The sequence below is a fragment of the Leptopilina heterotoma genome, unplaced genomic scaffold (assembly GCF_015476425.1).
Source record: "Leptopilina heterotoma isolate Lh14 unplaced genomic scaffold, ASM1547642v1 Lhet_350, whole genome shotgun sequence".
Lineage (NCBI taxonomy): Eukaryota > Metazoa > Arthropoda > Insecta > Hymenoptera > Figitidae > Leptopilina > Leptopilina heterotoma.
Window position 1 is genome coordinate 1,054,111 of NW_025111032.1, and position 27,949 is coordinate 1,082,059.

Below are 27,949 nucleotides of genomic sequence, written 5' to 3' on the forward strand. Positions count from 1 at the left end.
GTAGTTCACGTCCGAGAGTGAGAGGTGTAAATTCACCCTTACACTTATTCTGGACCGTGACTACACAACCTTGCTGTTCTCGTGATCAACAGCTGAACAGCAGAACAACTTTAGTTTGACAATTTCAGACAATTTGCTGGTCGTTAAATTGAGAAATATATTGGAATTCATTTGTATGGTAAGTAGTAAAAATTATTAAACCATAATTATAATATTCAAAAGAGAAAGAAAACCCTGCCTGCCAAAAGCGTAGACTGAAATTGTACTGTTGAGAGTTCAGTGCAATTTCAGTACAAATTTGCTGCATATTTGTACTGAATTTGTACTAGGAAAAATTACTTGCAAAATGGGCGCTACAGATGAATATTTCTTTGTTAATTAATGTTAAAAATAATTTTTGTCCAACGCCTGCAGTTGAGATTTCCAATTAGAATCATTGACTTACTTCCTAACTTATCTGCTTACTTACTATAATATGATTTGTTGACATAACCTACATTTGAAACTATATTATTAAAGGACTTTCAAAATGTTAATTCGAAATATGTTATTGGGGGTATTAATTTAATATACTTATGAAATTATCTCTTTCAGGTGTTAACTTTGGAAGCAGAGGACAAAAGATTCTTTAGAAATTAATAAAATTATGGAGAATAAGGCAATTAATGTTTTAAAATTAGAAAAAGAAATCTTCACGAATTCATTAATTTTCGACCCAAATGTTAAAGAAACTTTTTTATTCTTAATATCAATTCCTAAGAACAGTGTAATTGACAACAAACAATATACTACAACTGCAATTTTACAGGAAGATCCAAAGTTATCTTGTGATATAAAATTCTTTAAAGTATCTAATACTACTTTTGAAGGTGAAATAACATGTTCGGGACAAACATTAAATCAAGAATTTGCAGTAACTTTTTACCGCTTAAACTCTGAGTGTAGTATTGGTATCACAAAAACAATTGATTTGCCGCCTGTTTCTCACGAGTGTACACACTTTTTCACAAATTCACTTCAACCTTCTAAAAAAATGAAAGTAAGCGATACTCAGACTCATTTTTTGTATATTAGGAAGTCGAGTATTGCAGTATGCGACGATTCTAATGATAATGTGTACGTATATTGCAAAATAGTAGTTAAAGATGTTTTACCTGTAAAACTGGATGTTTTAAAAAGGACAATACCTTCAAAATTTGTCTCATTGTATAAAGATAATATGTACTCTGATTTTAAGATTATTTCCAAGAATGAAGAATTTTCAGTTCATAAAGCAATTCTCGCTCAATCATCTTCTGTTTTTCGAGCGATGTTTGAAAACCAAATGAAGGAGAGTCTGGAAAGTAAAGTTGAAATCAATAATTTTGAACCGACTGTTGTTAAACAAATGATTCATTTTATGTACTCCGATGAAATTGAGAACGATTCATCTCAAGAAAGTTTAAAACAACTTTATATGGCTGCACATATGTATCAATTAGAAGATTTAAAGAAACTTTGTTTAAACGAGATATGCAAATCTGTAAAAGATATCAGTGAAGTTGTGGATGTAATTTTTTTCCTGGGATCCGAATTTAGAGAAGAGATAGTGGAGTTTTTGAAAAGTATTCGCTACACTTTATTGTTAAAAGATTAATTTCTGTGATGTATGTAAATTCGCTGTTATAAACATTTTTTTCTATCTCATAGCCAACGTGTTAGTTGGTGTTAATTGTTCCTATTTGAAATAACTAAGTTGTAGTTGTGGTAGCTAAAGCTGCCTTATTTTGTTCTTACAAGTTACTCTAAGTTTTGTTCATTAAATTAAAAATTGTTAATTTAAAATCCAATATAAAAACATAGTTTTAATTAAACAAATTAAAATTCTACGAAAAAGTGTTTCTTATAAATTGATATTCGGTCAAATTAAATTTCTTGCAAATATAAAATCGATCGAATTGACATTCTGACAAATTATAATTCGGACAATTAAATATTCTACTAAATTAGAATTCAAATTAATAAAATGTAGGTAAAGTGGAAATTCCAAACATAAAAATTAGAATAATTTCAAATTTTTGAGAAAAAGAATTAATTTAAACTAATATTCTTCATTATGCAGATTATATCAAATGATTATTATTATAATAAAATTATGCGAGAATTCAAAAATTGTGCGATGAAAAAAAATTATGCGTTTTGATGCGACGTTAAATTTATTATATTTTATTCATAAACATGATAAAACGTAAAATTTTAAACTTTCTTTCAATTTTTGAAAATTATGCGATTATGCGCTTTGCACAAAGTGTAGGTCTCTAGAGTCATATCAAATTTTTTAAACAAGTTATAGATTACGTTTAAAATATTGAATAATTATTTTTCATTTTTAAAAAATTAAAAGACTCTCCTTTATTTATTCAAGGTAAGAAGATAACAAACATAACCTATAAGATTTTTGCGACGCATTGCAATTATTATCATTGTTATCTTTAAAATAATTTTTTTACTTTAACTTTTAATTTTGGCGGTTAAATTTTAGAGATTGTTGATTTCCGGCGATCACATGACTTATACTAGCTTCCGCTTCCGTCTTCGCTAATGTCAGTTATAAACAGGCAACGGTTAAAACTAAACGGACGAAATCGCATCTGAAAGAAAAACTTTTGAGACATTTCACAAATATATGTGTGAGAACACTTGGTTTGCAGGTAATTAAGTCTATTTATATTAATTTTCCATTTAAATAATAAGCTTAAATTGTATAAAGTAAGACGTTAGGCTTAGAAAATTTTGAAAAAAGTAATTCTAACCTCAAATTGTATAACTTTTTTGGCATGATTTATTTATTATTGGTAAATCTTCATAAAAATATTTACCATACTTTATTAGTTTTACGAATGTAATTATTTATTGCAGTGTTTATTGACATCGAGAGAATCAGAGGATACATTTTTTATAGATTATGGCTGCGACACTGATCAATTTTTCAAGAGTCGAAGAGGAAATTAAAACTCAGTCTTCAATGAAAGTTAATCACGTTAAAGATTATTTTCTACTTCCAATAGTAATTTCTCGAGAAACTTTGATTAATTACAGTGAATTTATTACCTCTGCAATTTTACAAGAAAGTCCACGAATAACTTGTACTATCAATTTTAAGAAAATTAATCAACTCAACTTGTGTGGAGAAATTAAGTTTTCAGGACAATCAGCGAATCAACATTATGAAGTAACTCTTTACTACATAAATTCTCAGCATAAAATTCACTTTTCAGAAACCATTGATGTGAACATTTCAACCAACGTCAGTACTCATTTCTTTAATACATCTTACGAAGTTTTGCAATTAGGATTTCGACGGGGAGATAGTAATATCTTTCACGGATTGCAACTTATTGATAATAATTTACTTATATACTGTAAAATAGCAGTAAGAAATGATAGTAATACAATTTTAAAACAGGAAACATCTCCTAAATTTCTATCAATTTATAAGGAACAATTATTCACTGATTTCAAGATTGTTTGCGAGGATAAGGAATTTTTAGTCCACAAAGCAGTTCTTGCACATTCGTCGCCTGTTTTTCGAAAAATGTTCGAAATTCCAATGAAGGAATCCGAGGAGAATTTAGTTATGATCGGTAATTTTGAACCAAATATCATTGAGCAACTGATTCATTTTATATACTCGGAGGAAATTCAAAATGATTTACCTGGAGAAACATTAAAAAAACTTTTCTTGGCTGCTGATATGTATGAATTAAAGGGTCTCGAAAATCTTTGTTTGAAAAGAATATGCGAACGTACAAAAAATATCAGTGAAATTGTGGATGTCATTTTATTTGCTGGGTCCGAGTTTAAAGAAGAAATGATTAAATGCCTAAAAGATGTTCATCCCAAATTATTGTGATAGAGATGAAGATCAGAGGCCTCGAGGATCACAATTCATAATCTTTCAATTTTTAATTAAATTTTTAAAAAAAATTTAATTATTTGTTTATTTAAATTATGCTTTAAATATGTATGTTTTATAAGGATTCTGTGATTTTAAATTTTTAACACTTACGTCCTGTATAATTGTAAATATAATTTACAAGCGCTACTTAATATTTTATAAAAATGTAAAAAGTGTAGATTTAAAACACTTTGTAAAATTCGGATTTTATTTCATTAAAAAAACTTTAAAAATTTTTTTTTTATTGTTCATCATTTTTTCTATTGTTTGTAAGATTTTGTTAACCCTCCTTCTCCCCCCTAAATTTTTATAATTTTTTTAACAATTGTTTAAAATAATTAAAAATAATTAATATTTTTATGTAGCATAAAGTTAGTTGTTTGCATTTTCGTTTCATAACTTTTTTAATAATTTTTCTTTTTAAATATTTTCAATTTTTAAATTAATGTATTGAAAAAATCATCGAATTGTTGTAAAGAATTTTAACAAAAAATTTGATAATAATAGAATTTCTTCGAAGAATTTTATTATTTAGGAAAATAATTGAATTCTAGCGAAGAATTTTGTTAGAATTTTTGAAAATTTTAATTAAATTTAATTTTCAAGAATTTCTTTGAATTTTTTTTTTTTGTAAGTAAGTATAATGATATTCTACGTACACGAACACTTTTTTCATGTTTTAAATTGTTAATTACTTTCTACCTACACATGTTAACGACATCGTGATTTTATTACTCAATTTTATTTTTAATTGGCTTCTACTGGTATTATTTTGAAGTGCGAACATTGAAAAGAAAATATTTATTCGATTTTTTATTTATTTACATGTTTTAACTGTGACTGGCAATTTCTGACTGAGCGACTGAGCCATGCGTTCGTTCACACGGTTCCGCACTCTGCTTTCAGTTTATTTACTTTTACATTTTTCACTTTCGTGACTGTCCACTGTCGCTCTAATTCTTGAGCATTCTAGAGATTTTTTCTGCCAGTAAAATAAAAATTTGCTGAATCTGAGGTAATAAGACATTTATATTACATCAATTTTTGCAATAAAATAATATTTTAATTTGTTTGATATAAAATAACAATTTGTGGCAATGATAGATTTCTTACAGTAGTAGATTTGGCCTTTTATTCTCGATATTTTACATATTAGGTAAACTAAATATATTTTTCAAATTTTAAATAAATAAATTTCAAATTTATTATACTTTTCTTCTATTTGTGAGTATGTTTGCTGTATTCGAGTCACATTCGAGTGTTCGAATGTCTGAAATTTTTAGGTTATGTCACTACGTGAAAAAGGCAACGCGGGTGACGCTGTAAAAAATTAACTTTTTTTTTCATAATTACAAGTATTAGTGATCTGTAAATTTTCCCAAAAAAACTTTTTCGAATATTCCATGAATTTTTAGTCTTGATTAAATTTCGAATTCGAAAAAAAAACCCCGACTCTCTCCAAACGTTTAAAAATTTCACTCAATTTCACTTATTCCTATATTAAACACATAGTATCAGTAAATAATTATTTTAATAATTTTTAGAAATTATTTATTTAAATTTCGAAAGCACATAATTATTAATTTTAAATCTTTTTCACTTTCAGGGCGAAAAAAGTAAATCAAGACCCAGATAAAAATGGCAACAATGATTAATTTCTCAGAACTGGAAAAGGAAGTCTTTCCCAATAATTCAATAATACTTGAGAACTATTTCAAAGGGAATTTATTATTTTTAATAACAATTCCTAAGCAAACATTGCTTAATTCCAGTGAATTTACAACAAGGGCAACTCTACAGGAATGTCCAAAGACAATCTGTATTATTAGTTTTAAGAAAATTAGTAATGTCAGTTTAACTGGAGGTGTAAAGATTTCAAGACAATCAGGAAATCAGGAATTTGCAGTAACCCTCTACTATTTAAATTCTGAACGTAAAATTGATTTATCCGAAACAATTAATGTACCATTCGATATCAGCAATACTGTACATTCATTTGTGAATTCATATAAAGTTTTACAAGCAAACCAATCATTGCCAATTGCCAATCAAGTTCCAGTGCAGTCAAATTATGCACATTCTGTATTTGGTCCAAAAATGAATATCCTTTATGCGCAAGCTACTCCAGTCACATATAGTCATCTTCCAAATAAATTTATTGGCGACAATTTGCACATTCTATGCAAAATAGAAATTAAAAATGCTCCAGAAATGCAGAATGCTGGAAAAACGAAAAGTTTCCAAAAATTCGTGTCAATGTTCCAGGAGAAAGTATTCACTGATTTTAAAATTATTTCCAATGGACAAGAATTTTCGGTTCATAAAGCAGTTCTTGCACATTCATCGCCTGTTTTTAGGAGAATGCTGGAAAATCCTTTAAAGGAATCTCAAACGAATCAAGTGGAAATCAATAGTTTTGAAGCGAATATTATCGAACAAATGATACATTTTATGTATTCTGATGAATTGAAAATAGATGAAGAATTATCTCAAGAGACGTTAAAAGAACTGTTTTTGGTCGCGAATGTGTATCAATTGGAAAATTTACGGAAACTTTGTTTAAAAAAGATTTGCGAATCGACAAAAGATCTCAGTGGGGTAATCGACGTTATTTTACTCGCCGGCTCCGAAAACAAAGAGGAAATGATAAACTTCTTGAAAGACATTCGTTTCACTCTTATGGTAAATAAATAATTTCCTTAAGTTTCTACAAAATGAAACTATTAATATTAATAATAATTTAAAAAAGACTATTAATATTAATAATAATTAAAATAAAACTATTAATATTAATAATAATTAAAATAAAACTATTAATATTAATAATTGTTAAAACAAACTATTAAGTTTTTTATAACGTTAGTTATAAAAGTTTCTTTATTTATAACGTTTGTATGATTCAAACTTTAAAATTATTAAAAATACTTAAAAATTAAAATTAAACATAATTTTCTAAAAGAAAAATATTTCTACGTTTTATTTACAAAGTTTATCGAAAAAAAGATGTGAATAAAAAAAATACTAAAAAAAATATTTTTTGCTAAGTTATCTTGAAACATTATTATAAAAATTAAAAATTAAATCTTTTCAATTGTCCAGTGATAGTAATTGTAACGTTAACGTACCTTTGTGCATTTATGAAACTCGACGCTTACACCTGTAATAATTCTAAGTTTTAATCGCAAATGACGATTACTTTTTTTTTTGTTTTTATAATATATGAAGACTTTTCTTGTCCACAGTAGTATAGGATTTAAAAAAATTGTTATATCCACTTTCAAAAATATTATATAATAATATAATAAATTTGAAATAAAAATCGCAGAATTTTGCAAAATGGGAATTTTATTTTCTAATTTCTCACTCTAAAGAATATTCTGATTCACTCGCAAAAAAAAAAATGTTCTATTGCATTTATTTTGCCACAGGAATAAGATTTTCAAAAATTTCAAATTCAATAACATATAAGAAATTCTTCATTAAAATTTTAATCAATTGTTTTTTTAATAATTTTTCAAAAAGTTTCAGAGTTTTCAAATTTTTTTTGTTTAGAATTTAATTTTACGAAATTTTGATTACACTGACAATCTGACATTCTTCAATTAAATAAATATTAGAAATTAAAAATTTGAAATAATTTAAAAAAATCCACTAAACTTTTTGAAAAAAATTAGTTCTACATAATTTTTAATTAAAAGTAGGAAAAGTTCAAAATTTCAAAGATTTTAATTTGAAACTTTTTTGAAAAATCAATTATTTCTAAAAATCCACGCATTCAATATTCAATTATAATATGAAATTTTAACTGAAATACATTTTTATAAATTAATATTTATTAGAAAATTCTACGAGAATTCAATTATTTAAATAGGAATAAAATGTAAATAAATAATTTATTGAATAATTGAATGTTTCTTAAAATTGAGGCCTTGGATCCAATAACTCGCCCGACGCTCGGAGGAACGCGCAACTGCCAGTCAGTGAGCAGTGAGCGCCTCTGGGCCACTCACTGCTACCCGACTGGTATTAGCGCGTGCCTTCGAGCGTCGGGCGAGTTATTGGATCCAAGGCCTCAATTGAATTTTCATGAAGAATTTTATCAATAAATTCCTAAATAATTGAATTCTCTTGATAAATTTTAATAAAACTTTTAAGAATAATTTCACTTTTCGAGAAATTTGATGAAAATTGTATTAAAAATAATATTGAAATTCTGACATAAATTTTATTAAAATTTTTTATAATAATTGAATTTCAAAGAAAAATTTTGTTATTTATAAAGATAATTGAAATTTTGACGGGAATTTTATTAAAATTTTTGAAAATAATTGAATTTCCGCGAAGAATTATATTATTTTTGAAAATAATTGAATTCTTGAGATGAATTTTATTAAAATTTCTTTTTAAATAATTGAATTCTTTTGTAAAATTTTTTTGAAATAGTAGACATTGAAAATAATTGAATTTTGACAAATTTTTAAAATGTTTTTAGAAAATAAAAAATTGAAATAATTTAAAAAAAAATCTGCAATTGAACTTTGTTAAAAAAATTAATTCCACAGAATTGTTAGTTAAAAATAAAAAATTCAGATTTTCAAAATTTGAAAGTTTTTCCAAATTTAATTATTTCCTAAAATTCACACTCTAAAGCTTTTAATATTCAATTATAATGTAAAATTTCAACTGAAATTCATTATTAAATCAATTTTTATTAAAAAATTCAACAACTAGAATTCAATTATGGAATAATTGAATTTTTCTTAAAATTCTATTATAAAGAATTTTATCAACAAATTTTTAAATAATTGAATTCTCTTGACAAATTTTCATAAAATTTTTAAGAATAATTTCATTTTTCGAGAAATATTGTGAAAATTGTATTTTAAAATAAATTAAAATTCTGACAAGAATTTTATTAAAATTTTTGAAAAATGAAAATAATTGAATTTTGGAGAAATTTTTTTTTCATTTATAAAGATAATTGAAATTTTGACGAGAATTTTATTAAAATTTTTGAAAATAATTGAATTTTTGCGTAGAATTATATTATTTTTAAAAATAATTGAATTCTTGAGAAGAATTTTATTAAAATTTATTTTTAAATAATTGAATTATTTTGTAAAATGTTTTTGAAATAGTAGACATTGAAAATAATTGAATTTTGACAAATTTTTGAAATTAATTAAATTTCTATGAAGAATTTTATTAAAATTATTTTTAAAAAAAAATTGTTACAAAGAATTTCATTAAAATTTTTGAAAATAATTGAATTTTTTGAAGAGATTTATAATTAAAACTGCGTATTGAAAACAATACTTAAATTCTATAATAAATAAATTTTAGCAAAGCTTTTTAAAATAATTGAATTTCTTTTATAAATTTTAATATAATTTTTAAGAATAATAACATTTTTTCAGGAATTACCATAAAATTGTATTAAAAATAATTGAAAGTCTGCGATGAGTTTTAATATTTTATGAAAATAATGCGAAATGTTTGCGTAGAATTTTATTAAAATTTTTTTTAACTAATTGAATTTTTTTTGGTTTTTTTTTTATTAAAGCAGAATTATTAAAAATCATTGAATTGAGAAAAATTTTTGAAAATTGAAATTTTGCCCAGAATTTTTTAAAAATTTTAGAAAATAATTGAATTTTCTGATAAGAATTTTAAAAGATTTTAAATTATGTCAGATTATGTAGTTATATTGATTTTTAAAAAAGTATTTATTATTCTAAAATAAGTTGATTTTTCCTTCTTTTTTTATGATATTTAATATTGATTACATTCATGACAGTTGTTTTGGTTGGAAATATTTTTGTTTTTCGTTTTGTGAACCGCGTGTATTATTAAATTTAATAATAACGAAATTTTATTTTCTTTCTAACGTGAATACTGAAGAATTCGAATTTTAAATAGTAAACGGAAAATAGAGTTCTATGCAGTGGGCAATTTTTAATTTAAGTTAAACTATCGGATTATTGTGAAATTTTCTGTGGGAAACAGAATAGAAAAAATTTGCTGATCTGAACCTGAGGTAAGCATGTCAATTATTATTGTTATTATTATTATTATTATTATTATTATTATTATTATTATTATTATTATTATTAAATACAAATTTAACAAACATTTTTTAAAATTTAATTTATAAATTTTAACAATTTGTAATTTTTTTATTTTTTTAAAATTTTTTTTTGTAATTTGTAATTTTTAATTCTTACCCTCGATTTTACAGAATCAAATTCGTTATGAATGGGAAAATTATTTCTAAAAAAGCCTAACATCACACAAAACTGGATTAATTTCAATATACATAAATATTTTATTTTAACGTGGAAACAAAATGGCAACAATGATTAATTTATCAAAATTGAAGAAGAAAATTTTCCCCAATGCATCACTAATGCTTCGTCATTATCTTAAAGAAGATTTGTTATTTTTAATAACAATTAATTTATAGAAGAATTTTAGTTAAAAACACTAAAAACAAATTGAATTTTGAAGCAATTAGAAATTATTGCAAAAATTCAATTATTTTCAAAAAATAGTCAAATTCTTATCACAAAATTCAATTATTTTCTAAAATTTTAATAAAATTCTGGTCAAAATTTCAATTTTCAAAAATTTTCCTCAATTCAATGATTTTTAATATCTACTTTAATAAAAAAAAACATCCAAAAGAATTCAATTAGTAAAAAAAAATTTTATTAAATTTCTACGCAGACATTTCATTATTTTCATAAATATTAAAACTTATTGCTGACTTTCAAATTATTTTTAATACAATTTTAATGAAATTCCTCGGAAAATGTAATTATTCTTAAAAATTATATTAAAATTTTATCAAAGAAATTCAATTATTTTCAAAAATGTTAATCAAATTCTATACAACAATTTTTTTTCAAAATAATTTTAAGAAAATTCTTTGTAGAAATTCAATTATTTTCAAAAATTTTAAAAAAAATTCTTTGTAAAAATTCAATTTTTTTCAAGATAATTTATTTTAATTTCTTTATAGAAATTTAATTAATTTCAAAAATTTGTCAAAATTCAATTATTTTCAAATTCGTCTCAAGAATTCAATTATTTTCAAAAGTAATGTAATTCTTCTCCAAAATCCAATTATATTAAAAAATTTACAAAAAATTCTCGTCAAAATTTCAATTATCTTTATAAATAATAAAATATTTCTGAAAAATTCAATTATTTTTAAAGATTTTAATAAAATTCTTCATAGAAATTTCAAATTTCAAAAATTTGTCAAAATTCAATTATTTTCAATGTCTGCGCTATTTTAATAAAATTTTACAAAACAATTCAATTATTTAAAAAGAAATTTTAATAAAATTCGTCTCAAGAATTCAATTATTTTCAAAAATAATATAATTCTGCGCAGAAATTTAATTATGTTTAAAAATTTACAAAAATTTCTCGTCAAAATTTCAATTATCTCTATAAATAATAAAATTTTTCTCCGAAATTCAATTATTTTCAAAAATTTTAACAAAATTCTTGGCGCAAAATTTCAATTATTTTTAAATACAATTTTTATTAAATTTCTCGAAAAATTAAATTATTCTTAAAAATTTTATTAAAATTTGTCAAGGGAATTCAATTATTTAAAAATTTATTGATATAATTCTCTATGAAAATTCAATTTTAAGAAACATTCGATATAATAAAATATTTATTTTTGTATATTTAATAATTGAATTCTCGTAGAATTTTCTAATAAATATTGCTTTAAAAATGTATTTCAGTTAAAATTTCATATTATTATTGAATGCGTGGATTTTTAGAAATAATTGAATTTTCAAAAAGTTTTGAAAAGTTTCAAATTAAAATCTTTGTAAATTTATAAACCTTTCATACTTTTAATTAAGAATTCTGTAGAACTAATTTTTTTAAAAAAATGTTAGTGGAATTTTTTTTAATTATTTCAATTTTTAAATTTCTAATACATTATATTTAATTGAAAAATGTCATATAATCGAAATTTCGTAAAATTAAATTGTAAACACAAGGATTTGAAAACTCTGAAACAAGTTTTTCAAAAATTATTAAAAAAAACAATTAAATTAAAGAAGAAAGTTAAAAATTTTAGTAATGAATAATCCAAATGATGAAAATAATTTTTGAAGAATGTTACAGTATAACAAATTAGATATTTTTAATTATTATATAAAACATGAAGAAAGCGATGACTACGAGTCGAAGACTCGGAGTCATCGCTTTCTTCATGTTTTTAAATAATATTCTTATGTTATTGAATTTGAAATTTTTGAAAATCTTAATTCCTCGTGGCAAAATAATTAATTTTTAAAAATATTTTTTAAATTACCACAAATAATTAGTTTAATAAATTTTTTAAGTTTCTTGTCAAAATTGAGAACAGGAGAACATTTGAAATATTAAATTTTTGAATAAATTATTACAAAAATATAATATTATTTAATTCTACTGAAAGTTCTTAATTATTAAATAATATTAAAATAGTTTATTTCTTAATTAATAATTATTTACTAACAATAGAGCAGAAAGTAAATATTAAAAAGAGGTTATGTTGCGATTGACTTTGCTACAATGTCGAAAACGTCGAAAACCTAGTTTTCTACAGTATTATACGTATAATACGTAATTTATGTATTATACGTAGAAAACCTCCAGAAAATCACTTTTACCCATCTCTGATTCTGCGTTGGCCTTAATGGAACTTTCAAATTGACAGTTGTGTATTCGACTTATATATTCATTGCTGTTTTCAATTTTCATTTTGAGCTCTAACCCCCACCACCTCCTCTTCACCGTGCAGCAACCTGACTCCAACTGCCCAACCTTGCACTAAAACGGAAAGTGAAAAGAAGATGAAAAAAAATTAGCGTCTATTCATAAAAGAACGACCTCGTTGAACGACACGACAGAATTTGAGAAAAGGAGATACATATTCGAGACTTTGCAGAAAATATAAGTTTTCAGGTAATAAAAATAATCTACATAAATTTTACAAACGAACAATCTATAATTTAATTAATATATCCTGTAAAAATAAAATTAAGCCGTGTCGCGAAAACAAATCTAATTTTTTTTAAGCGTTATGATTTTTCACGTGCTGTAGAGTATCCGCCATTTTCGAAAGAATTCACTTTTTTAACTGATTTAAAATTGTATATTTTAAATTATTTTAAATATATCAAATTTTACCCCTAAATTAAAAGGTTTCTTTTGAATTATCTGAAACTCTAAATATAATTACAAATTTATCAGAATATTTGGTGTGATTCTTCTCATAATTTTTCTTTTAAAAATGAATATAACCTATAATTGTTACCAAAGTATTTTTCTTTAGAGGAAAATTAAAAAAATTGTTCTGACAGGTGGCAGTGCCTAAAGTCATTTAAGATAAGAAGAAGAAAATTAAATAAAGTATTTTTTATTAAAATTTTAGGAAAATAGTAAAACAAATAAATATTTAGACAAGTGGTTTTAAATGAAAATTTAATGTAGCACAATTTTTTAAATTGAATTAATTAACATTAATTTAAGTAATTAATGTTATAATAATAATTAATTAGAAGACATACCTACGTAATTAATAAATTTTTTTCGAAATTTAAATGAGATTTTCTGAACAGAGAAATCAAACTAAAAATAAAACTGAATAAAACAAAAATAAGTAAGAATATAATAGGTATTTATATTGCATAAAAATATTAACAAATTAATAACAATATATTTAAAATAAAAATATCAAAAATTACAATAATTTAGTATGTAAAAAATAAATTTAAATTGAAAATACCAATAAGTTTGAAATATTTGGTTGTAATAAAATTCTGCGATAGGTCAATTGATGCGTTTTTTAATACTCTATACATTTTTTTACGATTATTTGAAAGTTACACAAAGAAAAACATATTTATAATTTATATAGATGTCCAGTCATAGATGTTTTTTTTAAAGTTATTGGCAAAAATAATTTTTTTTTTTCAAAATTATAGAAATGCCTAAAAAGTGTTGTTGAACTTTAATGAATCGGAATGAAAATACTCTCATTTTATATCCATCGAGGAAATCTATTATTTAATTTTAAAAAAATTGAAATATACAAATATTTTTGGCTATGAGACAGTAATTTTTTTTGTACTCCTGGGGTCGAATTATATCGAAATATATCAAGAAAGTACAATTAAAAAATATTCACCAAACACTTAAATATTTCAAAATTAATTGAATTTTAAAAGAGTTGCGTTCACAATTTTCACAAATAGATAAATTTCACAATGTTTTAATTTAAAATTTTAAAAAATTTCAATTTTGAATGGATTAATTAAATAATAAAAATTTCACAAGAATTATATTATTTACAAATTTTGTTTATAAATTTCTTCGCAATAATTCAATTATTTTCATGAAGAATAACATTTTTTTACCAGAAATTCAATTATTTTCATAAATAATAAAACTCATTGCAGAATTTCAATTATTTTTAATACAATTTTAATGAAATTTCTCGAAAAATGTAATTATTCTTTAAAAATTTTATTAAAATTCATCGAACAGAATTTAATTATTTAAAAATTTGTTGATACAATTCTTTACGAGAAATTAATTTTTTCTTGAAAATATTAAAAATTTGTCACAAAAAATTGAGAATTAAATTGTTTAAAAAAATTTTAATAAAATTCTTTGTAAAAATTCAATTAATTTTAGAAATGTTAATATATTTCTTCACAAGAATTCAATAATTTTCAAAAATAATAAAATTCTTCCAAAAAAATTCAGTTATTTTCACAAATAAAGATAAATCTTCACAAGAATTCAATTATTTAAACAAATTTTAATAAACTTCTTCTTAAAAATTCATAAATAATAAAATTCTTGTCAGGAATTCAATTATTTTCAGAAATTTTAATAAATTTCTTCCTAAGAATTCAATTATTTTCATAAATCATAAAATTCTTCTTAGAAATTAATTTATTTTTAAAAACTTAAATAAATTTGTTTCTAAAAATTCAATCATTTTCGTAAATAATAATATTCTTGTCAGAAATTCAATTATTTTAATAAATTTCTTTCCAAAAATTCAATTATTTTTAGAAATTTTAATAAATTTTCTCCCAAGAATTCAATTATTTTCATAAATCAATAAAATTCTTGTCAGGAAATCAATTAGTTTTAGAAATTTTATACAATTTCTTCCCAAGAATTTAATTATTTTCGCAAATAATAAAATTTTTGTCAGAAATTCAATTATTTTAATAAATTTCTTCCCAGGAATTCAATTATTTTCATAAATAATAAAATTCTTCCCAAGAATTCAATTATTTTTAGAAATTTTAATAAATTTCTTCCTAAGAATTCAAATATTTTCGTAAACAATAAAATTCTTGTTAATAAATTTCTTCCCAAAAATTCAATTATTTTTAGAAATTTTAATAAGTTTCTGCCCAAGAATTCAATTATTTTCATAAATAATAAAATTCTTGTCAGAAATTCAATAATTTTTAGAAATTTCAATAAATTTTTTCCCAAGAATTCAATTATTTTCATAAATTCTAAAATTCTTCTTGGGAATTCATTTATTTTTAAAAATAATTGAATTTGAATGTGTTGAAGAATTTTAATTCCTATGAAAAAATAATAATGGTTAAATATTTATTTAAAAAATAACTATATAATAAGCAATAGAACATTTTTCTGAATAATAATTTTTAAACTAAATGAGAATATTTTTCTAGTCAAGGAGAATATAAGTAAGAATTTTGTCTGGAGTTGAAGGGGAAGTCAGGAAAAACAAAAATTAAATTTTGGTTGTTAACAATAATGTAGTTTTAAAAACCTGCGGAAAAATTCCGTTTTTTAATCTGTAAAACCTGGAAATGTCGCAGGGAATTTTGAAATGAGAAAAAGCGTGGTAACCCTGTTATAGAATTTCTTAAAATTTTCCTGTTTTCTCAGTTTTCGAGTATAATATTAATTTTTATTTTGTGTTTACAATTATTTTAAATATTGAAAAAGTATGAGGATCCATAGAATTGTATGAATTATTTCTCATAATTTTATGAATATCCTCGTATATAAAATATTTATTTAAGTCTTTTATGAGTTTAAGGCATTTTTATAATTTTTTTTGCAGGAGTTGTTAATTGGCAAAAGATTATAAGATTCTTTTTGAAAATCATGGCATCACTGATTAATATTATAAAAGTGGAAAAAGAAATCACCACTAAATCTCCGTTTATTTTTGATCCACAAGTTGGAGAATATTTTCTATTTTTAATATCAATTCCAACGGCAACTGTGCAGAATTCCAGTGAATATAAAACCACCGCAGTTTTACAGGAAAATCCATTGATAACCTGTAATATCAATTTTAGGAAAACTAACTATTCTTTCCAGGGGGAAATATACTTTTTAAATAATTTAACAAATAAGCAATATGCAGTAACTCTGTACTACATGGATTCTCAATATAAAATTGAATCTTCAGAAACAATTGATGTGCCAACCCTTAAACATAAGTGTTCTCATTATTTTAATCCACTAACTGGTTATATAACATATATTCTGAAGGTGCATACGTTATTGCACCTTCCAAACGCATCGGTAATAATATGCATATATTCTGCAAAATAACTGAAAATCTAAAGATTTCAGAAAAGGAAACACCCACGAAATTAGATTCTATTTATAAAGAAAAAGAATTCACTGATTTCAAGATCATTTGCCAGGATCAAGAGTTCTTGATTCATAAAGCTGTTCTTTCGCAATCATCTCCTGTTTTTCGTGCCATGTTTGATATCCCAATGAGAGAGAGTAAAGAGAACAAAGCCGAAATTAAAGATTTCAGTCCACCCGTCGTTGAATTAATGCTACATTACATGTACTCCGAAGAAATTAAGAATGATTTATCTCTTGAAACATTGAAACAACTTATGGAAGCTGCAAATATGTATCAACTAGAGGATTTAAAAAAGCTATGCTTGAGGGAAATATGCAAATTTATCAAAGATATCAGTGACGTTGTAAATATCAGTATCTTCATTGGAGCTGAGTTTAAAGAAGATTTGATTGAACGTATAAAACATATCAACCTTCGTGAATTTTAAAGAAAAAACTTCTTTCATTTTCAAGAGGAAACTAGGTTTAAATTTATTTTAAAGACAAAATTACGTTCAAGTATTTATTTTAAAGGAGAAACCTTTATGTTTGTTTAAAGAATATGCTACGTTTAAGTTTATTTCAAAGTAAAAATTACGTTCAAGTTTATTTTTTAAAGAAAAAACAAAGATTGTTTTTTCAAAAAAAATGTTGTTTTAAAAATAAAGCTACATTTAAATTTATTTTAAAGAAAAAAAACTACGTTCAAGTGTATTTTAAACTAAAAGCAACGATTAAGTTTTGTTTTAAAGATGAACCTACATTTAAATTTATTTTAAAGAAAAAACTACGTTACATTAAATGTTATTTTAAAAAGTTTCATTTAAATTATTTTAAAAAATGTTTGTACTTTATAAATTTTATTTCACTTAAACTTTAAATTTTAAACAAACAAAATATTCTAGCGCATCATTTTTCAATCTGTATAATTTCTTCAATCTATTCTTGTAAAAAAAAATGTACGTTTAATAACTGTTATTAAAACTACGATATTTTGCAATATATTCAGACTATTTATTTCACATGACGATGGATGTTACGAAGAAAACACTCTTAAAATTACTACGCAAGAAAATTAACACTCTCGATTTTTAAAATTAAAAATGAAGTTTTAATTTTAAAAAACTAATTTGATTATATTAAATTTTTAAATAAATATTACAACACGAAAGAGAAAATTCGAAAAAACTCTTTTATTTTTGCAGAAAATTTCAAAAGAAAATTGTGAACTATGAAGAGCACTAGGGATGAATTTTTTTAATTTTAGGTCCCTTGTGAAGATAAAATGAGAGTATTTTGAGCCAGATTAAGAGAAATTAACTATTTTTTTTGTTTTTTAAAAGTATAAGAAAAAAATCCGTTTTTTTCAATAACTTTTAAAAAATGTTAGGAAATCTATGAATGTTTTTCTATAAGTTTGTAGAGCCTGAGGTATTAACTTTTTAAAAAACTAAAATTTTGAAAAATAAGACTTTTTTGAAACTGTGTTGTTACTAAATGTAGGAGTAACTTTAAAAGTCGCATAACCAATTTGTAGAGCATTGAAAAACGCTTCGATTGACCTATTTTTGAACCTAATTCAATCGGAAATTTAAAAAATTATTTGTATTTTAAAAACTAGAAATTATGGAAAATATCATATTTTCAAATTTTTTTTAAACTTTTCTTTAACCACCATTGACCACCATTTTTCAAATTCGATTTTTGGACATATTTACATGTTTTTTTTCTATAAGGAAACGAAGTCATTATTTTTTTTATTGTAAAAACATCTTGTAGTTGAAAATTTTTTGAAAAATTGATGATTGAATTTTATTAGAATATTGCATTTACAACTTTTAATAAATAATTGCATTTCAAAAGATTTCTTTCAAGTGGAAATTTTATAGAAAATTTGAATTTAAAATCATTTTAATTAAAAATTCTAAAGTTAGTTTTCTGAAAATCTTTTATTAGAATTTTTTTTTGAAATTATTTAAATTATAAAAAAATAGATTTAATTAAAAATTTTTCGAATAATCACAAGTTTTGTATATTAAATTGAAAACAAGTAAATTTTAGACTTACTTTTTAATATAATTAATAATAATTTAATTCGCAAACAACTTTCTTTGAATTATTTGAAAATAATTGATTTAGAGAAAAATTTTAGTTCAAAATTCTAGAAAATAAATTAATTGAAATGATAAATAAATAATAGGAAGCAATTTTGATAAATTAATGAATTTTTAATAGTTTGAAATTGGAAATTTTTAAAAATCTCAATTCTTCTTATATATAAAAATAATTATGTTTCGAATAATAATTTTACAATTAAGGTATTAGTCGCGTAAAATGGTTTTCGTCAGATTTTTTTCAAATTTTGCATACTTATTCCTGAAGTATTTATCTACAGAATGAGACCAATTTCATTAATTTTGACCGTTTCAAAGCTTCAAAAAATGAATTCAAAGTTCATACATTTTGCATGGAGGGAGCACCCAATGCATGTATTAATTTTGTTTAATAATTATTTATATGATAACTAATCGTCAGATTTTGAAATAAAACTACCAAAGTATTCGATTAGATGAAACAAATGAATAGAAAAAACATGACATTTTTTGACGGCACCAAACTATAAATATATTGACAGAAAGTTAAAAAAATAACTAAATTATACGAATTTTCATACGAACGAATAGAGTAGGGAGTTAAACTGTCTCTCTCACTCTCACTGCCCCACTCTAGTAAGCGACCCGGTAAATTTTTGGCCAGAGCCAGCAGCGCGACTACTACCTTAAAGATACTCAAAAATAAATGTGTGTTATAAACATTTTTTTATAAGTAATTTAGAGTGAATTAAAATATTCTTCAGAGTCAGGGAAATAGATGAAATAGAGAAAAATCTGGGATAAATAAAAATCTAATCTTTGTGGTAATTGGTGATTATCACATTCTCGACCAGTATTTTTGTTTGTAATGAAATTATTTCAGAACCCTTTAAAATTATTTTAAAGTGTAATATAATTTTAATGGGTACCAACTTTCTTATAGAGCTAAATTAATTTTAATATTATAGAATTTTTTCACATTTTTTATTCGGTGTACTAATTTAAAATATCTGTAATTTTTTTTATAGGTTTTATTCACTTGAGCAGAAACAGAAGATTCTTTCAAAATAATGACGACGATAATGAATGTTTTAAAACTGGAAGAGGAAATTTTTCCTAATTCTTTACGAATTTTTGATCAAAATGTTAAAAAACATATGTTATTTTTAATAACAATTCCTAGTCAAAATTTGACTTCTTCCAAGTTTTTTACATTTACTGCCACTGCAATATTGCAGGAAAATCCGAAGATAACCTGTGATATCAAATTTAATAAAATTGATTCATATAGTGTGTTTGGAGAATTATGTTTTTCAGGGCAACCATCGAAACAACAATATACAGTAACGATTTACTATATGAATTCTCAGTATAAAGTTGATTTGTCCGAAACAATTGAAATACCACCCACTTCTCATAAATGTCAGCACTTTCTTCAAAAAAAAAACATCAAGTTCTTAATACCTCGTCATCACAGTATAATGGAAATGGATATTCTGTTCTTCCAAACAAATTAATTAATAATAATTTACACATTTACTGCAAAATAGAAATTAAAAATGCTTCATCTGTTACACTTGATGTTACAAAATCAGAACCGCCAACAAAAATCGTTTCCATTTACAAAGAGAAATTATTCACGGATTTCAAAATTATTTGTCAAGATAAAGAGTATTTGGTCCACAGAGCAGTTCTTGCACATTCGTCACCTGTTTTTCAAAAAATGTTCGAAACTCCAATGAAGGAATCACAAACAAATCAAATCGAGATTAACAATTTTCAAGCAGATGTCGTCGATCTAATGATAAACTACATGTACTCCGATAATGAAATCCAGGAAGATGAATTATCTCAAGAAACTTTAAAAGAACTTTTTAAAGCAGCACACATGTATCAATTAGAAGGTTTAAGAAAAATTTGCTTAAAGAAACTGTTTAAAATAGCAAAGGATATCAGTGAAATTATGGATGTCATTTTATTTGCTGGATCCGAGTATAAAGAAGAAATGGTAGAATTTTTTAAAGATGTTCGTTACACTCTATTGTTAAGTGATTAATTCCAGTAATCTAAAAGTTATTTAAAAAATACTTTTCGCTTCATGTTTAAAATTAAAAATTTTACACCAGAAAAATACTTACATCATTTAAACTTGTTTTAAGTTTGTTAAAATAATCTAAAAGTTCTTTAAAAAATACTTTTCGCTTCAAGTTTAAAATTTTAAATTTTACACCAGAAAAATATACCTATCATTTACACGTGTTTAAGTTTAAAATATTTAAGTAAGTTAAACAAAAACAAAAAGTAAATATAATTGAAACATCATCAGATTGCTATGTTCTGCGAAGTGAAAAGTAATTATTTTTACATTAACGATTAAAGAAATTATTCATATTCTATTTCCTAGAAATGGAAATAAACTGTGACTTTGAAATTGGTTAAAAGTTAGAATAGTTAATGAAATTTAAACAAATACCATTTGCATAACAGTAGAGTCACAATGTTAACAACCTGAACAAAAGCATCTATTTTTATATTTATAATAATAATAATATTAAACTCGATTTCCATTACTTAAATCTATATTTAAGAAGCAGTTCTTAAAAATAGTGAAATTTTAATAATGAAAAGTATAAAGAATACTACATTTTCCAAAACTGAAGAACAATTAATTACTTATTATAGTTATCTTCTTCTTTACGTTTCATTTCATTATATGGGGCATTTTCAGTAACAGTTTCACTCAAAAATTTTTTCGTATTAAAACAATTTTTTTCGAATTCTATATGAAAAATAAGTAAATACGTGTTTTTTTATTTTTTTATTTGATCAAAATTATAAAAGTTATGATTTTTTTAAATTTAACATCTTCGGAAGCAAAGGATTTTTGAAACACTTTTAACTCCGTTATACCAAAAGATAAAAAATAATGTAATATATGAAAATGACTTGTTTTTTCTTGAATATTTCAAATATGTAATAAAAAATAACTTTAATAAAGCGAAAACATTAAATAAATTGAAATTTCGTCTAAAATGTGACTTTCCTCAAAAGCGAAGTGATTGATTTTCGATTTTTTTCTTCCATTACAACCACTGATAAATATAGAAATTTTTCTCACTTATACCAAAGTGGTGTTCTTTAGGGTTCAAATTATATTTAAAATTATATCAGTCGTTGCACAGAGTTTTATTCAATTTTTACACTTTCTCAAAATTTAACCTTCAAAAACAAAAGAAAACGAATGTTTTGTGGTTAATTTCTCAATTTCCTTCTGTAAAATCTGTGCAACGACTGATATAATTTTAAATATAATTTGAACCCTATAGAACACCACTTTGGTATAAGTGAGAAAAATTTCTATATTTATCAGTGGTTGTAATGGAAGAAAAAAATCGAAAATCAATTACTTCGCTTTTGAGAAAAATCACATTTTAGACGAAATTTCAATTTATTTAATGTTTTTGATTTATTAAAGTAATTTTTTATTTCATATTTGAAATATTCAAGAAAAAACAAGTCATTTTCATATATTACATTATTTTTTATCTTTTGGTATAACGGAGTTAAAAGTGTTTCAAAAATCCTTTGCTTCCGAAGATGTTAAATTTAAAAAAATCATAACTTTTATAATTTTGATCAAATAAAAAAATAAAAAAACACGTATTTACTTATTTTTCATATAGAATTCGAAAAAAATTGTTTTAATACAAAAAAATTTTTGAGTGAAACTTTTACTGAAAATGCCCCATATTCTTTCATCTATCGCTTAGCTTGTAAAATTTGAATTGTAAAATTTGACTCAAAGTTTAGTTATAAATATTATATATACCTATTGCACGATTATTCGTGAACAAATATCTGCTTTTACTTTAAAAATAAAAATAGCGATACAGTTAAAAATATGATACAAATATAAATTATTTTTCTTAGTTTATTAATAATGCGAAAAAATAAGTTTTACATTTCCAAACACGTGTAATTTTTTTGTCAAATCTATAAATGTACGCACTAAATATGTATATTGCCAAACGAGATTAGATTTCAAGAATTATGTCTATGTATGTACATGAAAACAAATAAAAATTTATCAAAACTCGTGTTAAAAAAAATGAATAGCCGTGTAGGAATGAATTATTTTCGATAATTATTTTAATAATTTTCAACTTTCGTAACGTAACAGTCTTTTTAAAACTTTCCTAACTTTTGATTGATAAATAGAAAAAATTTTATATTCCTATGCAATATTGTTTAAAATAAGGGGGGCAACCGCCCCCCTTGCCCCCCCGATTTCTACTCCACTGCTATTTGATTTGTTACACAAATAATAGGTACATATAAAATACCGGATGGAGGGGAAAAGTTCATAAATTTATCCCCACCCATCAAAATTTGTCTCTATAAATATTTGGACCTAGAATTAAGAATTTAAAATTTTGATATTAAAAGCATTCTCATTTGAAATTTTGAAAAATTTGTCTTCGAGTCTTCTTGAAAAACTTTTGCTTCGAGTATTAATGTTGTATACTAGTTTCAGTACACGCATTAAGTTTTTGTATTAAAAATGAATTTAATAGTTAATTTCATTTTTGTTCTGATTTACGTCTCTATTAGCACTAATGGTAATAATTTTTAAATTTATACAATATTATTTGTTAAAAATTTTTACATGGAATCCACATTGCGGGCAAAAATTTCAATTTTAGATCGCCTTGAAATTAATTCGACAGAATTATTATAGTTAAAAGAACGAAAAATTTTAATTTTCAAAGATTTAAAATTGAAACCTTCTCGAAACTCAATTATCTCTAAAAATTCACACTATAATGATTTTAATATTCAATTATTATCTAAAATTTATTTTTAAATCAATTTTTGTTAAGAAAATTCAACGAGAGAATTCAGTTATTTAAATACGAAAATAAATAATTTTATCAACAAATTTTCAAATAATTGAATACTTTTGACGAATTTTAATAAAATTTTTAAGAATAATTATTTTTCAAAGAATTGAATTAAAATTGTATTTAAAATAATTGATTTTCTATGATGAGTTTTATTATTAGTTAAAAAAAGTATGAAACATTAAAATTTTCAAAGTTTTAATTTCAAGTTTTTTCAAATTATTATGTAAAATTTTAACTGAAATTATTATTTTTAAACAAAATTTTTAATAGATAATTGAATTTTTTTTTGGAAAATTTTATTGAAATAGTAGATATTGAAAATCATTGAAATGAGGAAAATTTTTGAAAATGATTGAAATTTTGACAAGAAGATTATTAAAATTTTTAAAAATAATTGAATTTTGGAGAATTTTATCAAAATTTTCAAAAATAATTGAAATTTTATTATTTATGAAGATAATTGAATTCCTGTTAAAAAATTTATTATTTGTAAAAGTAATATTGAATTATTGCGAAGTTTGTAAAAAATTTGAAAATTAATTGATTTCCTTTAAAATTTTTATTAGGTATTTATAAGAAAATAATTAAATATTTGCGTACACTTTTATTAGATTTTTTTTTCTCCAAAATACATAATTTTTTAGTGTTTTCAACTAAGTTTCTTCTTATTCATCCATTATTTTTTATAATAATTTTTAATTTTCCCTGTCACATATATATTACAAAATTTAACTATAATTTCAGAAGAATTTATACATTATTAAAATTTTTAAAAATCTAAGTTCTTTAAAATTTTTGACTAAATTCATTAAAAATTGAAATTTTCTAAAATTGCATATTAAAACATTTTGAAGTTCACCTATTTGTAGAAATTATACGAATGCAACTTATAAAATTGAATTAATTTTCAAATATATAAATAAAGTCATTAAATAAATAATTTCTAAGTATAATAATTTTATATTTCTTTAAGAATTAATAAGTTATTGAAGAAGAAATTACTGTCAACATTGAAGATTTTTCATTAGGAATGGAGTGTGACGTAGTTTATGAACGACCCCCAATCAAAATAGATACAAAAATTCAGAATTTTCTTATGAATTTAAAAAATTTAATTTTTTCCAATACTATTAATAAAAATATCTGACATTTCCCTGATATCCCTGACCAGTTCTACTTTCCCTGACTTTTCCCTGAAAAACTTTTAATGTTGTTTTTTCTTCTCTAAAAGCTTATGACGCAACGGACGGACAATTCAACCTTGAGTCTGGAGCATCCCAGGTGGGCAACAATATCGACAACAATTCTACCAAACTTGGACAAAATTCCGCAGATTCTCCAGTCTACAATGAAGGCAGTTCTGGAAATTCATCAGGAATTAGTAAACTAAACGGTAGGAACAAACAGAAATTATTCCTAAAGATAACCAGAAATTACGAATTGAAAACAATTTAATTCTGTTTAATACCATAAAATTTGTAATCATTAGAATTCCATTTATGACTTAAATATTGCTGACACTTTAATTCATTTTAACGAAAAGGCAATAAAATGCATTAAAATGACTGCATAATGTCATTTTTGAAATTTTGTGTAAACATTTTAATTTGTTTTAATCAACCTCTTCTTACCGGGTTTCTTTCAACAAAAATATTCTAGTCACCGATTTATATTTAGTACGGGACACGTCTTGATAATTATACAGTCATTAAGAGAACGCTATTTGTACAACGTCGAATTTATTATAATCATCGAAATATTCCCCACTCACTCTTCACAGTTCTAGTGCAGAATATTTTGTATTGGTCATGACTCATAGTCTTACAACATGGTTATTATTTTTACAGAAAAAGGAGAAGTAACTGCAACAGAAGAAATGGGTCAATATCGACAATCCAGGGGTAATATCGTAGCTGGTGGTGGATATTCATCAGATATGCAACAGATAGTAGCTCAATTGTGCTACAACGCAACCATATCATCTACGACTGATCAACAAACATACATTCAATTGAATACAGCATTAACATATTCAGAATTAGAAAGCAAACTCGGAATATCTATAAGTGCGAGTGGAAAATACGCAATGTTCTCAGCAGAAGCAAAAGCAAATTACATGAGATCCATTCAAGACAAAGATTACTCAACATCGCTCAACTATTTCGAGTACAGTACGAATAATGTCGCAGTCCAACTCGCTGGTTACGGTACCAATGCACTGACCGAATCCGGTAAAGATATTTACAAAGACGGTAAAAATAAATTCTTTGGATTAGTGTGCGGCGATCATTACATCACTTCCTATCAACAGGGTGCACTTCTAACAATGGGACTAAACATCAGATTCACCAGTTCCAATGCAAAGCAGAAATTTGAAGCGAGAATTAGTGCTAAATTTGGAAACATTGCAAGCGCGGCGGGAAGTATAGAAGCCATTGCCAGCAAGCATAAAATTACCGGTTCGGTTATAATCCAAGCATTTCAAATGGGCGGCGAACCTAGTCAACTTTCAAAGATATTAAACAAAGACAATGAGGGTCAGTACTATGCGTTAACATGCAGTCTCTTGACAATGACTAATTGCATAAGTGCAGCAAGCGGTTTGTTAGATTACGCACGAGATGAATTCACGAAACAATTTTCATTTCAAACCAATACTGGTTTGACACCTTTGGGCATTGCTTTCACTCAGTACAATCCAATCGAGTACATAGGTTTGTCTTCTGATTCTCTAGTCACTCAAGAAGTGATAAACATTCGCAATGAACTCTCTAGTAAAGTCAAGGAGAATGAGTACTATCAGGAAAAACTCCATCCTTTCTTTAATAATGGTTATTTTCATAATGATGTTTTAGAAAATGATTTTCTCACTGCAGCTAATTTAATGTTATCCAAAACTAAAAATAATCTTGCTGTTCTAATGGATCCACATGGAGGTGCTGTTGATTGTTTCAACTATCCCAATAAGTGTAGAATCACAAAAAGTGACATTGATTCAAGACTAGAAACCATAGAATCTGGTGATTTTAAATTTTTAGATAGGGTTAAATATAAAATTACCATTTTTGGTGGTGCGTTGTATTTAAAAGGGGCTATTAGTTCAAATTTGTGGATTATTGTACCGAATGATAAGCTAGGAAAGAATAGCGTTATTGTAGTTAAGAGTTGCTTTATTTCGGATCATTCCTTCGACTATAATACACTAAATCCTATACCAGCTGCTTCACTTTTCTATGAGGTTAAATATTCTGGTAATTTAACTTCAAATGGTAGAGAATTTAAAGGTAGTTGGTGCTATCGATGTCATGGCTGTCATACTTGGGCTACTTGCATTGATGATTATATTGAAAGTATACTATTGTCCGAATTTTTTTTCGAATCTTACACTTCTGACAAAAAGACCGAAATAGAATAAAAGAATTAAAATTTTCCATATTTCCACTTTGAAATTCTTTGGAATTTTTCTATTCTGTTTAATCTCGAAAATTTCTTCTTATTTTCTATACCCTCAAAATTGGACTGCGCTCCAGCGCATTATCAAGGGATTTTAAATATTTTCTTGTGTCCCTTGTGTTATGTCATCGTAACCAATAATAATATGTAGAATAATAATAATATTAATAAATTTAGTAATAATTATTATTTTCACATTATTAACAAATAATAGATTTGTAATAACAAGTTAATAATAAATTGTAACAACTATAAATAATTAACAAATAACATAACAAATTATAGCAGGAACTGTCCCATTGTAAGCACCAATAATATCTAAGGAGATATTTACACAGAAGTAATAATTTTACACAATTTTGACTAAACATTGCAAGTATCAAGTAAATCTTTAATAAATTTTTATGAAAATTTCGATGCTGTAAAGAAAGAGAGAAAGAAATAAATACGCAGTACGAATGATTGCGTGTATCTCATTTGCCACTAATAAAAAAAGTAAAACAAAAAATAATAACTTTGAAAGCTAATAATTTGTTTTTAAGATTAAATTTGTGATTAGCTTATTAAACCCACCGGAATTGATGTTAATGTTTAACGTGTACTGAGAGAGAACTGTTACATTTGTACACGTGCAACAAAAGTGAATAAAGTTCTATAAAATATTTGTTAGTTTATTTATTTTTTTTACATAAGGTAAAGTAATTACTCTGGATTTGAAAAGAAGTTTCTATAGTTTTTTTATAATTTAGTTTTGATTAACTTAACGTAATCTATTGGACTTTACGTAACCTTAAGAGGCTGTCCATAAAAATTAAGGATGGCATTTTTGGAAAACTTGACTTCCCCCTCGTACAATATTTTAACATATATTAGCGCCATTTTTTCTAATCTTTTTTAAA

At 24.0% G+C, this 27,949-nt stretch overlaps 4 protein-coding genes across 6 annotated transcripts; all 4 read left to right on the top strand.

Annotated features, from left to right (window-relative positions):
• The first annotated feature begins 33 nt into the window (after positions 1-33).
• LOC122505231 lies at positions 34-1,868 on the top strand. The gene is made up of 2 exons (XM_043616723.1): positions 34-178; positions 595-1,868. Exon 2 carries the CDS (start codon positions 647-649, stop codon positions 1,634-1,636), a length of 990 nt encoding a protein of 329 aa, XP_043472658.1. The 5' UTR covers positions 34-178; positions 595-646; the 3' UTR covers positions 1,637-1,868.
• Positions 1,869-2,534: 666 nt separating this feature from the next.
• On the top strand, positions 2,535-4,119 carry LOC122505219 (BTB/POZ and MATH domain-containing protein 2-like). Of its 2 annotated transcripts, none has more exons than XM_043616709.1 (2): positions 2,535-2,690; positions 2,942-4,119. In XM_043616709.1, exon 2 carries the CDS (start codon positions 2,945-2,947, stop codon positions 3,890-3,892), a length of 948 nt encoding a protein of 315 aa, XP_043472644.1. In that variant the 5' UTR covers positions 2,535-2,690; positions 2,942-2,944; the 3' UTR covers positions 3,893-4,119. The 2 variants fall into 2 exon arrangements, with proteins under 2 accessions (XP_043472644.1, XP_043472643.1); XM_043616708.1 differs by having other exon boundaries at positions 2,536-2,690; positions 2,899-4,119.
• Positions 4,120-4,827: 708 nt separating this feature from the next.
• On the top strand, positions 4,828-6,761 carry LOC122505182. The gene is made up of 2 exons (XM_043616663.1): positions 4,828-4,952; positions 5,544-6,761. Exon 2 carries the CDS (start codon positions 5,576-5,578, stop codon positions 6,629-6,631), a length of 1,056 nt encoding a protein of 351 aa, XP_043472598.1. The 5' UTR covers positions 4,828-4,952; positions 5,544-5,575; the 3' UTR covers positions 6,632-6,761.
• A 5,988-nt stretch (positions 6,762-12,749) lies between these two features.
• LOC122505183 lies at positions 12,750-27,712 on the top strand. 2 transcript variants are annotated; one of them, XM_043616664.1, is made up of 4 exons: positions 12,750-12,916; positions 19,722-20,597; positions 24,829-24,990; positions 25,445-27,712. In XM_043616664.1, exons 2-4 carry the CDS (start codon positions 20,114-20,116, stop codon positions 27,010-27,012), a joined length of 2,214 nt encoding a protein of 737 aa, XP_043472599.1. In that variant the 5' UTR covers positions 12,750-12,916; positions 19,722-20,113; the 3' UTR covers positions 27,013-27,712. The 2 variants fall into 2 exon arrangements, with proteins under 2 accessions (XP_043472599.1, XP_043472600.1); XM_043616665.1 differs by lacking the exons at positions 12,750-12,916; positions 19,722-20,597 and adding an exon at positions 23,114-23,312.
• The last annotated feature ends 237 nt before the right edge of the window (positions 27,713-27,949 follow it).